This window comes from Corylus avellana, chromosome 5 (assembly GCF_965113065.1).
Source record: "Corylus avellana chromosome 5, dhCorAvel1.hap1.2, whole genome shotgun sequence".
Taxonomy (NCBI): domain Eukaryota; kingdom Viridiplantae; phylum Streptophyta; class Magnoliopsida; order Fagales; family Betulaceae; genus Corylus; species Corylus avellana.
In genome coordinates this window covers 6,141,429-6,155,094 of record NC_142494.1, presented here as the reverse complement: position 1 = coordinate 6,155,094, position 13,666 = coordinate 6,141,429, and the positions used below count along the sequence as shown (strand labels likewise).

Here is a 13,666-nt window from a genome sequence, read left to right as displayed (position 1 = left end):
GTAAAAACTTTACTTTACACTCCTGAATTACTGTGCGTTTTGACAAGCACCCAAACGCATATTGTGAAGACTCCTCTAAATTTCAAAAACTCTCGATTTAACTCCTGAACTTTTAATTTGATTCAATTAACTCCTCTTCGTCAAATTCAACTGTTAACCCCTAATAAAAATTACTAAAAAGACTAAATTACTTTTTAGTTTTTGTTTTTATTTTTGTTTTTATTATTATTTTCATTTGAAAAGTTAAGGGTAATTTTGAAATTTTATAAAAAAAAGTTAGGAATATAAAAGTCATTTTATCACTTTTAAATTTGACAGATGGGGTATATTGCATCGAATTGAAAGTTGAGAATAGGAAATTGTGAGTTTTTTAAATCGAGGAGGTCTTTTCGAAATGCGTGGTAGTTCGGGGGTTTGAAGTGAAGTTTCCTTTAAAAAAAAATTATATAAATATGTAAAATATATATAGTAAAAATAAATAAAAATGACAAAAATAACAAATAAGTTCTTATACTCATTTCTATCTTTTTTTTTTTTTTTTTTTTATTATTATTTTTTTTTTTACAGAAATTGCCAAATACCAAATAAACACCAATTAAATTATGACATGTATCACTCATAATTTTTTTTTTAAAAAAAAAATTATAAATATGTAAAATATATATAGTAAATAAAAATGAAGCATAGGCGATTGAGCCAATTATTTGGCTAATAGCATGTTTGAGATTACGTTAAAATGCCATGTAACTAGTTTAGGTTATCAATCTGCAGAAGCTACTGATGTTATAAATTTCAGTGGATATATATATATATATTTTATGGGTGACATGTTATAATCTGATTTGTATACAACACGAAGTTTATTACAAATCGGTGTAATCACATAGACAAATTTTACATATTTTCCTAAACAATCATGTTATATGTGCTTGTATTTCACTTTTATCTCATCTTACTTGTCAATTAGTTTTATTTATTTATTTTTTTTCTTGTAACAAGGGATGATTCAATGGTTGGTGGGCAATGCCACATTAGCAATGTATTATAAAAATAGGAAAAAAATATAAAAAGCCCCCCAAAGTACCAGCCGTTTTCGATTTAGCCCCATAATATTTCAAAAGTGATAAAGTAGCTCCCCAAACTACCAAACTATTGTATTTTGGCCACTCCGTTAGTCAAAACCGTCAGTTTGGACGGAAACTACAAAACGACGGCGTTTTGTTACGGGTAAGTTATTATAATGCCCTTTTATGAAGAAAAAAAAAATTGGGAAAAATATAAAAAAGCCCCCCAAACTACCAGCAGTTTTCATTTTAGCCCCCTAATGTTCAAAAAGTGATAAAGTAGCCCCCAAACTACCAAACAGTTGCAATTTGGCTACTCTATTAGTCATTACCGTCAAATATGGTGAAAAATTTAAAACTATGTCGTTTTGGCAAGGATAAGTTACCAAAATGTCCTTTTTGGAAAAGAAAAAAAAAAAAAAAAGTCATATTAAAACAAGCAAGCAAAACGGCGCCCGTTTTGCTTGAAATTAGGGTTTCCTTACACTTACCAAAACGGCGCCGTTTTGGTAAGTGCTAGAAATTTAAAGAAAAAACCATAGACCCCACGCAGGTGACCCACAAAAAAACCCCCAACCTCAGATTATCTCTCTCCCCAAAACCGCCGGCCACCACGTCGTTCTATCTCCGACAGCCTATAAATCTTACACATAACTCAATCTTTTTATTGTATTTCATGGTGTAGCTGTCGGATCGGTGTTGTTTATCTATGAACGTGGTTTTTTTGTTTGATTTCTACAATAAGTGAGAATTTTTCAATGGCGCTTTGTAGCCACAGGATGGTGTGGCCAGTGGTGATGGATGGCAGTAGCAAGGGCAACTGGTTTTGAGAGAGAGAGAGAGAGAGGGGCGTTGCCTTTTTTTCAATTGAGGGAGAAGGTTGCCGGAGATAGAACGACATGGTGGCCGACGGTTTGGGGGAGAGAGATAAACTGGGGTTGGGGGTTTTTTTTGTGTGGGGTCTTAGGTTTTTTCTTTTAATTCCTAACACTTACCAAAACGGTGCCGTTTTGGTAAGTGTAAGGAAACCCTAATTTCAAGCAAAACGGTGTTGTTTTGCGTGCTTGTTTTAATATGATTTTTTTTTCCTTCTAAAATGGCATTTTAATAATTTACCCTTGTTAAAACGACGTAATTTTGAATTTTTCATCATATTTGACAGTAATGACTAATGGAGTGGCCAAATTGCAACGGTTTGGTAGTTGGGGGCTACTTTATTACTTTCTGAACATTAGGTGGCTAAAATGAAAACGGCTGGTAGTTTGGGGGGCTTTTTTATATTTTTTTCCAATTTTTTTTTTTTTTCATAAAAGGGCATTGTAGTAACTTACCCGTAACAAAACGATGTCGTTTTGCAGTTTTCGTCCAAACTGACGGTTTTCACTAACGGAGTGGCGAAAATGCAATAGTTTGGTAGTTTAAGGGGCTACTTTATCACTTTTGAAACATTAGGGGGCTAAATCGAAAACGACTTGTAGTTTGGGGGGCTTTTTTATATTTTTCCCATAAAAATAAGATAAAAAGTGTGATGTATAACCTTTTTTTTTTTTTTTTTTGGAAACTTCACTTTGACCCCCTGAATTTGCACCCGATTTTACAAACCCCCTCTGAAATTCCAAATCTCTCATTTTGGACCATTGAACTTTTAATTACTCTTAATTAGAACCTTTCTGTTAATTTTAGCCGTTAAAAGTACCAAAAAAAAGACCAAAATGTCCTTGATTTTCATTTTTTTAAAATAAAAAAACGTTTTCAAAGTTATAATTTTATACAAAAGTCAGGGGTATAAACGTCATGTAACGTTTAAAATCTGACGAAGAAGTTCACATTGAGAGTAATTGAAAGTTTAGGGGTCCAAAATGAGATATTTGGAAGTTCAAGGGGGTTTGTAAAATCGAGTGGAAGTTTAAGAGGCCAAAGTGAAGTTTTCCTTTTTTGTTTTTTTGGGAAACTACACTTTGGCCTCTTGAACTTCCACTCGATTTTACAAACTCCTGAACTTCCAAATCTCTCATTTTGAACCCCTAAACTTACAATTACTCTCAATGTGGACCCCTCCGTCAGATTTTAAACATTATATGACATTTATACCCCTGGCTTCTGTATAAAATTTCAACTTTCAAAACGTTTTTTATTTAAAAATAAAAAATAAAAATCAAGGGCATTTTGGTCTTTTTTGTATTTTTAACGGCTAAAATTAACAGAATGGTTCTAATTGAGAGTAATTGAAAGTTCAAGGGTCTGAACTGAGATATTTAAACGTTCAGGGAGGTTTGTAAAATCGGGTGGAAGTTCAGGGGGCCAAAGTGAAGTTTCCAATTTTTTCCAATTTTTTTTTTTTTTTTTTAATTGGGGAAACTTCACTTTAGCCCCCTAAACTTCCACCTGATTTTACAACTCCCCATGAACTTCCAAATCTTTCATTTTAGACTCCTGAACTTTCAATTACTTTCAATTAGAACACTTCTGTTAATTTTAACCGTTAAAAATACAAAAAAGACCAAAATGTCATTGATTTTCATTTTTTAAAAAATAAAAAAACATTTTGGAAGTTGAAATTTTATACAAAAGTCAAAAGTATAAATGTCATGTAATGTTTAAAATTTGACGAAGGGGTCCATATTGAAAGTAATTGAAAGTTCAGAGGTCCAAAATGAGAGATTTGAAAATTCAGGGGGAGTTTGTAAAATCGGGTGGAACTTCAAGGGTCCAAAGTGAAGTTTCCCCTTTTTAATTTTAGGGGAAACTTCAGTTTAGCTCCTTGAACTTTCACGTGATTTGACAAACCCTCCCAAACTTTCAAATCTCTCACTTTGGACCCCTAAACTTTCAATTCTTCTCAATGTGAACCCCTTCATCAGATTTTAAACATTACTTGATGTTTATACCCCTTGAATTTTGTATAAAATTTCAACTTTACCCTTAATTCCAAAACATTTATTTATTTATTTAAAAAAAAAAAAAATCAAGAATATTTTGGTATTTTTAATGGCAAAAATTGACAGAGGGGTCTACATTGAGAGCAATTGAAAAATTAAAGGTCTAAATTGAGAGATTTGAAAGTTTATGGGGGTTTGTCAAATCGCATGGAAGTTTAGGGGGCTAAAGTGAAGTTTCCCCTTTGTTTTATTTAGAGGTAATTTCATTGAAGACCCCTAAACTTCCACCCGATTTGACAAACCTCTCATAAACTTCAAAATCTTCCAATTTAATCTCCTGAACTTTCAATTGCTCTCAATTTGGATCCCTCTGTCAAATTTTAAACGTTACATAACGTTTATACCTCTGACTTTTGTATAAAATTTCAACTTTCAAAACGTTTTTTTTTTTAAAAAAAAAAAATGAAAAGCAGGAATATTTTTTACTTTTATTGTATTTTTAGCGGCTAAACTAATGGAGGGATCCACATTGAGAGCAATTGAAAGTTCAGGGGACTAAATTGAGAGATTTTGAAGTTTAGGGAGGGTTTGTCAAATCAGGTGAAAGTTCAGGGGTCTTTAGTGAAGTTACCCCTTTTATTTTATTTTTAAAAAAAAGAGCATTCTAGTCTCAAGAGAAAAGTATTTTAGTTACACGAAAGAAATGATAAAATGTGAGTGCATATCAAACGCTATTAGAAGAAGAGAAGTTAAAAGAAGTCAAAGGCATGAGGAATACAACAAATTCTTAGGGAGATTTTAGTGGTACAAAAAGACTCCATGAGCTTTTTCTCATCACTTGAAATTAACAAACAATCTTAACATAACAACCTGGTACAAAAATACATAAATTAAAACGAAAAACTAGCAGCCTAGCAGACCAATTGGGGCCCACTGAGCATGACAAGTCCCTCTAGAAGTTGGGATTTTCATTTTTGACCCTCATATTTCTCAAATTTTTTCTTTAAAAAAATAATTTAAAAAAAATACTGCTCAACACACAAGTGCGTCGTATAGCATTACTCTTTCAAGTTACATAAGTTTATGTGCATAAACTTTTCCTATTGTAATTGAGAGTTTAACATTTGGAAACTTATTTTTTTTTTTTTTAAAAAAAAGAAAAGTTGACATACCACATCAAACTATTACTTAATTGACAATGTCTCTCAAAAATTTTTAATGAAAATAATATCCCCCTAAACTACTAAAAAAGTGACAATGTCCCCCAATACTAATAAAAAGATGAAAATATTGCAATATATTCACCTAAAAAAAAAAAAAAAAATTCTTTCTTTTAGGAAAAAAGCAAAAAATATAAATAAATAAATTTCCCTAGCTTGTGTTTTTAATTTTTATTTTTAAAAAATGTAGTTTTTTTTTTCTTTTTTATTTTTATTTTATTTCTATTTAAAAACTCCGGTTCATATTGAAAAGGTGCCATAGAAGTAAATTTATTTTACATGAAGTACCGGTTGTTATGGCTTAGTTATTGTTAATTAGGTGCCATAGACACCATTAGATCTGTAAAATTTAATTTGTATTATGAAATGATTCTTCGAGGATTGCATTCCAAACTTGTAAAGAGTTCGCGATGAGAAGTTATGAATTTAAGGGATTGCAATAAGTAACAACCATCCACCAATATTGTAGCTACATATACAGAGTCTGGACATCATGTGTCATTTGTAAGCATTACCAAAGCTACATTAATATTGACAATATTGTCTCTCAATCTAATATACTTTTCACAGACACAACACCAACAACGAAGAGATACTAAAGCTATTTCAGACACAAACCTGCAGATCCGAGAATGTTATATTAACGTTTAGCATGTATCTCATAAATTTAATTTAATTGAAGGGAACACCTAAAAGAATAAATTTGACAGTGAAAGCCAAACAACCATTAACAATCCCAAACTCTAAAATCAACAAAACCAATGGTTTGCAATAACTTTTAATGGGTCAAGTTTTAAAAAAAGTGTTATGAAAAGATGAACACAAAAACAAAGTACAGAAGTTAATTGAAGCAAAACAAAAATATAAAAGGCTTCAATGATATGGAAAGAAATATCCGATCGTAAACCAATTTCATGCAATAACTTTTAATTGGTCAGGTTTACAAAATAGTGTCATGAAAAGATGAAAACAAAATCAAAGCACATAAGGTAATTCAAGCAACCAAAAAAAGGGTCCAACGATATGGCAAGAACTATAACATTCCAAGAAGTAAAATAATGAATTCCAGCAAGTATAGATACGCCTTATGGATTGACTAGCAAAGGGTTAAAATATGTTCTTTATGTTAAAATCTGAAAAGCCTTCATAGAAGCTTTTGAACCAACTCTTCAAGTGTTTTTATCTGCCGGATTTGTAGAAGAAAGGTTAACTAACATGGCTGAGGTGGTGGCATCGGCTGAGAAGCCATTGTTAACCATTACTTGAAAAAGTTCCTTTGCCTTTGACATCTCGTTAAGTCGCAGTAACCCTTGGAGTATGGTGTTATATGTGATATTGTTGGTTGAGCAACCTCTCTTGATCATTTCCTTGAGCAGATCACTCGCTTCATTTATTAGCCCCCCTATGCAAAGACCTTTGATCATTGTATTGTAAGTCAAAGCATCAGGTTTCAAACCTTTGCTAGCAAGACTATAAAACAGTTCTCTTGCGGTCATAAGTTTTCCAGTAGTATACATACTGCCGATCAAGATGTTGTATATCCTAATAGGAAGGCGCAACTTTTTGTCCTCCATCTCTTGATACAATTCCATTGCTTCAGAAAAAAAATCATTCTTAAGCAGACCACTTAACAGAACAGTATAAGTTACAAGATTTGGATGTTCACCACTAGTTTGCATCTTATGCAGTAGCTCTTGGGCAGCCTTAGGTCTCTTCACTCGACACAACCCACCTATAAGAGTGGTGTAAGTGACAACATTGGGATTCACTCCCTTGTTAGACATTTCATGAAAGAGACTCATTGCCTCGTCAATTCTTCTATTTTTACAATACCCATTGATCAATATGCTATAGCTAATAACACAAGGTGAACAACCTTTCTCAACCATCATATTAAATGTTTTGACTGCATCGTCCATTCTCGTTTGCAAACAATAACCATCAATCAATGAAGTATATGTAATTGTGTTAGGCTCCAGGCCTCTCTGAATCATCACATCAAAAGCTTCGTTTGCCTCTGTCAGCATACCCTCTTTGCAAAGCGCAGAGATCAATATGTTGAAGGTTGTCACATCTGGCATTATCTTCCTATGCACCATCTCTTTCAATAGTGTAGTTACCTCCTTCCAATGGCGGAGGTTGCATACGCCCTGGATTAAGGAATTGTATGTGAAGAGATCTGGCTGAATGCCTTTACTTGTCATTTGAGAGAAAAGGTTCAAAGCTTCGGTTAGCAATCTGTCCTTCAATAAACTGTAAATGATCGTGTTATACCACACAACATCAAATTCCAAATTCGCTTCTTCCATCTTCTTAAGCAACTCAATAGCCACACTGGTCTCCCCTATTGTACACAAACCATTGATTATTGTTCCATAGGTAAACATATTAGGTTCATACCCTTTCTTGCTCATTTCACCAACTAAACTCACAGCTTGATTGATTTTACCCTGAAGAAATAGCCCCTTGACAAGAGTAGTTAGAGGTTGATAACCAAGTTTCAAAATTCTTGCCAAGACAGAGAACCCAAAATCCACCCGGTTCATATGGCAGAAGCAATTAATCAAAATACCAAGAGTGTAAACATCGGGAAGAATTCCTAACAGTTCCATTTTTTTAATCAGAGTCATCACAGTCAAGAAATGCTTCATTCTTGCAATCGCGCTCAGCAATTGATTGAAATCCATAACGCAAGGCAAAGGGTGCAAGTGAATCATCCGATCAAAGAAGCCTAAGGCATCATCAAGATTCCTTATGCTTCCAGATCGGCATTGATCTCTCACAGAGTTCAAGAACCCAGTGCGGGTTTCCACATCCTCTCTAGAGCTAAAACTACAATAGAGATGATTTTGAGCACGGATTGAAAGCCTCACCTGATAATAATGGTTCCACAGAAAAACAAGAGAGCTCCTGGATTCAGCAGCGCTACGCATTTTCTGAAGAAGAAAAGCAGGAGCTCTTCTGGGCATCAACCTCTTTCTCTTTAGCAGTCGCTGAACTTGAAATCGGCCAAGTGTTAGGTTGAGCTGAAGATGGTTTCAAATCGGAGCAGCTCGGTAATATGTGTCAATGCCTAAAGACGGATGGATCAAGCCCAAGCCCGTAATATTCACAAACCCGCCCAATACGAGCGTGGGTTTTTTTCTTCTCTTCAGCGTGCTACGTGATTGCAGTTCTCGTAATCGTGGTTGTGTACCATTTGCAATAAACTTCTTGTTAGGGGTGAGTATCGGTCAAAACGATTCGGTTTTGGCTTTTATTGGTTATTAACCGATAATTTTCGGTTAAACGGTTTTTTAACCGATAATAATTTTAACCGAAATTATCGGTTATAACGGTACACGGTTAAACGGTTCGGTTAAACCGGTTAACCGGTTATAGATCTCACCTTCTTCAATATTCTCTACTTGTCTAACCCCCAAGCACCAAAAGGCAAAAACTCTTACCTGAATTAAATCTTTGATGCTAAAAAAGAGGTCTGTGAGAGCAAATGGGGGCGGATGTTGCGAGAACTAGAAAGAGGAAAAAAAATGGGAAGAAACCCATTCTCCTGCAATGGTGAGAAGGAAAAGAAAGAAAAACAATGAGGAAGAAAGAGTTTGCTGCGTGGGAGGAGAAGAAACAAAAAAAAAAGAAAAAAGAAATATGTGGCGTGGGAATTGGGAAGAGAAGGAAAATAAAGAAAGACAATGAGGAAGAAAGAGTCTGCTGCATGGGAGGAGGAGAAAAAAAAAAAAAAAAAAAAGACCTTATGCTCTAGTTCACTACCAACTGAACTAGACTGGTTTTGTTACTAGTCTTCTTCCATATCGGTTATTATTGGTTAAAACGGTTAACCGATAACAAATGGTTGACCGGATCGAACCGAACCGATAAGAATTTCGGTACAAAATTTTTAACCGATAAGAATATCGATTAAACGGTTACGGTTAATATCGGTTTGGTCGAAACCGATAGACAGCCGGTTAAACGGTAACTGTTAATTTGCCCACCCCTACTTCTTATATCTTATAAGAAAAAATAACAAATAAGTTCTTATACTCGATTTTAATATATAGATATCACTCATAATAAAATAAAGGGTTAAATTCACTTTACCCCCTGAAGTTTTAGGAGTTTTTCAATTCGAACCTCAATGTTTAAAAATTGGCAATGTACCCCCCTAATGTTTCAAAAATTTTCAATTCAGACCCTCCATTACTAATTTCCATCTAATTTCACTAAAATCATCCCACGTGCATCTCACGTGGGATTTTGATACTCTCTATTCCAATTTTGCTCTCATTAAAACCTATGAAATTACGTAATTACCCTTAATTTCATAGGTTTTAATGAGGGTAATTACATAATTTCATAGGTTTTAATAAGAGCAAAATTAGAATAAAGGGCATCAAAATCCCACGTGAGACGCACGTGACATGATTTTTGTCAAATTAGACAAAAATTAGTAATGAACGGTCTGAATTGAAAATTTTTGAAATATTAGAGGGGTACATTGCCAATTTTTAAACATTGGGGTTCGAATTGAAAAATCTCTGAAACTTCAAGAGGATAAAGTGAATTTTTCCTAAAAAAAAATTATAAATATGTAAAATATATATAGTAAATAAAAATAAAACATAAGTGGTTGAGCCAATCATTTGACTAATAGCATGTTTGTGATATTTGTAAACATATTTTGTGGTATAATGATAGTTATGACTTATTAACGTGTTAATTTTTTGCATTAAAAATTATGAGCAATTGTCTTTGGAATTACACCTATGCATATCAAAAATCAAAACTATATTTTGTGGTGTAATAATAGAAGCAACACCTCATTTGCTTGTTACAAAGAAATACATGTTTACTTATACCTATAATAATAACTCGTATAATACCCGAATATGAGACTTATTTACTAAGTTTTAGACTTATGTAGTATTTGTGGCTTGTCAAGTTATCTGTTTTAAGTGGACTTTTAAAGAAAGGAAGCCTGAAGACCATTGTATTTATACTATGTTTGATTAGAAAAATTGTATTTCAATTTGTAGTTCTCGGTCTGAAATTGATGATAGTATATGCATGCCTGATGACTTAATCTAGATAACTCTTATCTGTCATTTTCATATTCCATTACAATTACTCTAAGTATGCTTGATGGACGATACTTTTAGTTAGTTACCAGTTAACTGAACTTGTGGGATTGCCAGTAACCCTACTAAAATGGTCAATGTTAGTTTTGGGAGCGTTACACAAAAGGGGTAAAATGACATTTTATACCATTGAAACTTTTATAAAATTTTAAATTTACCCTTAATTACAAATATTTTTTATTTTTCTATTTTTTAAAAAGGCAAAAAAGTGGGGTGGCCCATGACGGGTTACCTTGGTGACCCATTATGAGCCACAAAGTGACCCTTTGTTGGGTCACTTGTGACTCATGGGATACACGGCAGGTTACCAGGAATGGCTCACAAAATGGGTGGGTTAGATCTACTAATTTTTTTTTTTATAAAAAAAAAGATAAAGAAAAAGAAAAAATGATGGCATTTTGGAAATTTCACACCCTTGTTAGGATTTAACAAAAAATTCTAACGAATGAGGGATGTTGAAAATAATTGAAAGATAAATACACAAAATTGAGAGAAACTAAACTTTAGGGGGGCATTGTAAAAATTGTGACAATTCAGGAGAGTTAAGTGAAGTTTCTCCTATTTTTATTATGTGTGACATGTCTCATAATTTGATTGGTGTTAACATGACATTTAATGGTTTTCATCTATAAATTAGACGAAAGATAGGTGCAGGGACCAAGTTATTATTATTATACACCAAAAGGAGCACTCAAAACATTTTTATACCACATAAATCTTATTACAAATCGGTATAACTACAATAACTAATTTACATCTTTTTCTAAAAAATAATGCAATACACCAGTCAATTAATTTTTATTTTTTAATTTTTGCAACAATGGTTGATTCAATGGCTAGTTGGCACTGCCACATTAACAAAATAGTATAAAAATAAGATAAAAAGTATGATCTATATAAGTATTTTAGTTACACGAGTAATGATAAAATGTGACCCCATATAGAATTCTATTAGGAGTACTATACAATTAACTTGTTGCATATGTAAGTACACTTACTATACATCAACTAATAAATAATTAAATTTACGTGTCAATGTCTATTATTTAATTTTTTCACTTGTGTTGTGTTACATAGCACTCATAGGGCTGTCACGTTAGTTTGCAAAAGAATTATAATAAAATTATAGCATTTCAAACATTTTTCATCTGGAAATTCATTCAAGGAGATTTGAACCTAGCTTATACATAATTTAAATATTCCACGTTAAACTTTTAGGATAATTAATAATAAAGAACTGCTATATACCTTCTTTTTTTTCTTTTTTTCTTTTTTTCTTTTTTAGGCTTTTTAACAAGAACTGCTATATACTAATACTACACAATCATCTCATGATTTCCATCTCATTGGACTGACATGGCAATGTTTATTAATTATTGATTTTTTTAATTAAAATTTATCTAAAAATTGATGAAGATTTTCACATTAATTCAATAAGAGTATAGTATATAGCATTACTCTTAACAATTGAATGGAAATCACACTTAAAAAGATCCAAAACTTTTTCAACTTATGTGGACCGAGAGGCAGGAGAGAAATATGCAAGTTGCCTGTTCATTAAGGAGAGATTGCTCAACCAATTATTACACAACTTTAAAAGAAAAGAGAAAGGAAATAAAATAAAAAAAGGAAAAGAACAAATTCCCACCCAAAGGAAATTTTGTTACTAATCAACATAGAGGAAATAGTTGAGGACGTAAAAAGGGTAGTAAAGACCGATAATAAGCCTCTATAAACAGTCCATTTGGTGCCATTTCCGTGATGATCTTCTTCAGCATCCTAAGAGGAGCCATCAGGACCCCCCATTGCACTGCCGGCCTCGACACACGGTAGAACCCTCGCCGCTTGGCTCCTAACCGTACGGTGCTGCACTTCCGCCGCCTATGTCGCCGACGAGGCCGGCACCACTCCGCCAGCGCCACTGATTTTGGTAACATGGAAATGGTTAGAGAGCCCCTTCTGATCAACATTGCTGGCTATAAGAGTGTTGTGGGTTTAGCTGCCCATGTCTAGTTATTTCTCCATATATATATAGTGTGTTTTAAAGAGTGAATCATTGATGTTAATCATGATGGTCATAATGGCTGCAATTATGGTAATCATGTTGGTTATGTCCTGTTGTTAGTGTGTAAATAAAGTATTGCCAACTGGGGTGATTTTTAATCTACTTTCATGTCTGGGCTTGTGGGGGTCATGATTAAAAGAGATGGGATTCTGTTCATATGAAAATAAGATCATGGAACCTTTTTGGGAGAGGTCTATTGGTCATTATGGGATACTATTATTGCATGTGGCACGTTTGAAAGGAGAATCAAATTTTACTTTATCAACATTTTTTCAGCTGGGATAGAGATTTTTAGCAATTTTGTCTTTAAACTAGTAATTCATACAATATATATTAAGAAATTAATACAATGCTTACCTATTTAAACAAATTTTAGACCACCCACTTACCTGTTTGGATATGTGAGTTCTATAAAAACTTAAATTTATCGTCTAAGTCTCCAAGAGATAACTCAATCGACTGGGATTATACCTAATGAAATAAAGGTTACTAATTCGAATTCTCTTTTCCCTCTTGTGCGAACATATTAAAAGAAATAAAAAGAAAAAAAATTACCGTCTGAATTGCTAATAATTTAATTAGTATGAATTCAGATTCTTAATTTGAAGGATTGATGGATTGAAAGAGACATAAATAAAGAGAACTTTGAAAGAGACATAAATAAAAGTAACTTGATTTTAACTTTCTTTGATTTCTCTTGTTGGATGCCATATTAAAGGTGCACAATGACTTTGTAGTTATTTGAGTTGTGCTCCTTTTTTCTTCCTTGCCGGAGGTACCAAACATGTTGAAAACTATTTGTCAATAGTTGTTTTTGAAAAAAGATCCCTTTTAAAGTATTCATATAATATTTTCTGAATAGGTTTTCTACGTTAGTTTAAGAAAGAAACATAAAACTATCCTCCTAGCAAAAAGATAAAAATAACTCAAATTTTTTTAACAAGATAAAAAAAAATCCTTATAAATCCCCCCACACCCCCCAATATATATATATAGGGGTGGCCGAACTACTACCATTTGGCTAAGGAGGTGACTCGGGCACCACCTTGATTTATTTTATTTTATGAAGATTATTTTTAGTCTTTAGAGATAACATTGATATTTGTTGATAGTTTATGAGAGAAATTGACACAATTGGTAGTTTGAAGGACTGAATCCTTATAATTGAAGATATCTTCTCTTATTCATACATCTTTTTCTTTAGACAAAATTATGTGAGAGGAGTTTTCTTATCCGAACAAAGAAATCTTATTGGATTAGCTAGCCCATTTGAGCCCTCATGCTCGATCAGCCTTTCTCATAG

General features: G+C 33.0%; 1 protein-coding gene and 1 pseudogene across 1 annotated transcript; both read right to left on the bottom strand.

Moving 5' to 3' along the window:
- Positions 1-6,102: 6,102 nt before the first annotated feature.
- Positions 6,103-8,156, bottom strand: LOC132180801 (uncharacterized; annotated as a pseudogene).
- A 3,805-nt stretch (positions 8,157-11,961) lies between these two features.
- Positions 11,962-12,275, bottom strand: LOC148585299 (uncharacterized). Its single transcript, XM_088516171.1, has one exon. It carries the CDS (start codon positions 12,266-12,268, stop codon positions 11,969-11,971), a length of 300 nt encoding a protein of 99 aa, XP_088372297.1. The 5' UTR covers positions 12,269-12,275; the 3' UTR covers positions 11,962-11,968.
- Between the last annotated feature and the right edge of the window lie 1,391 nt (positions 12,276-13,666).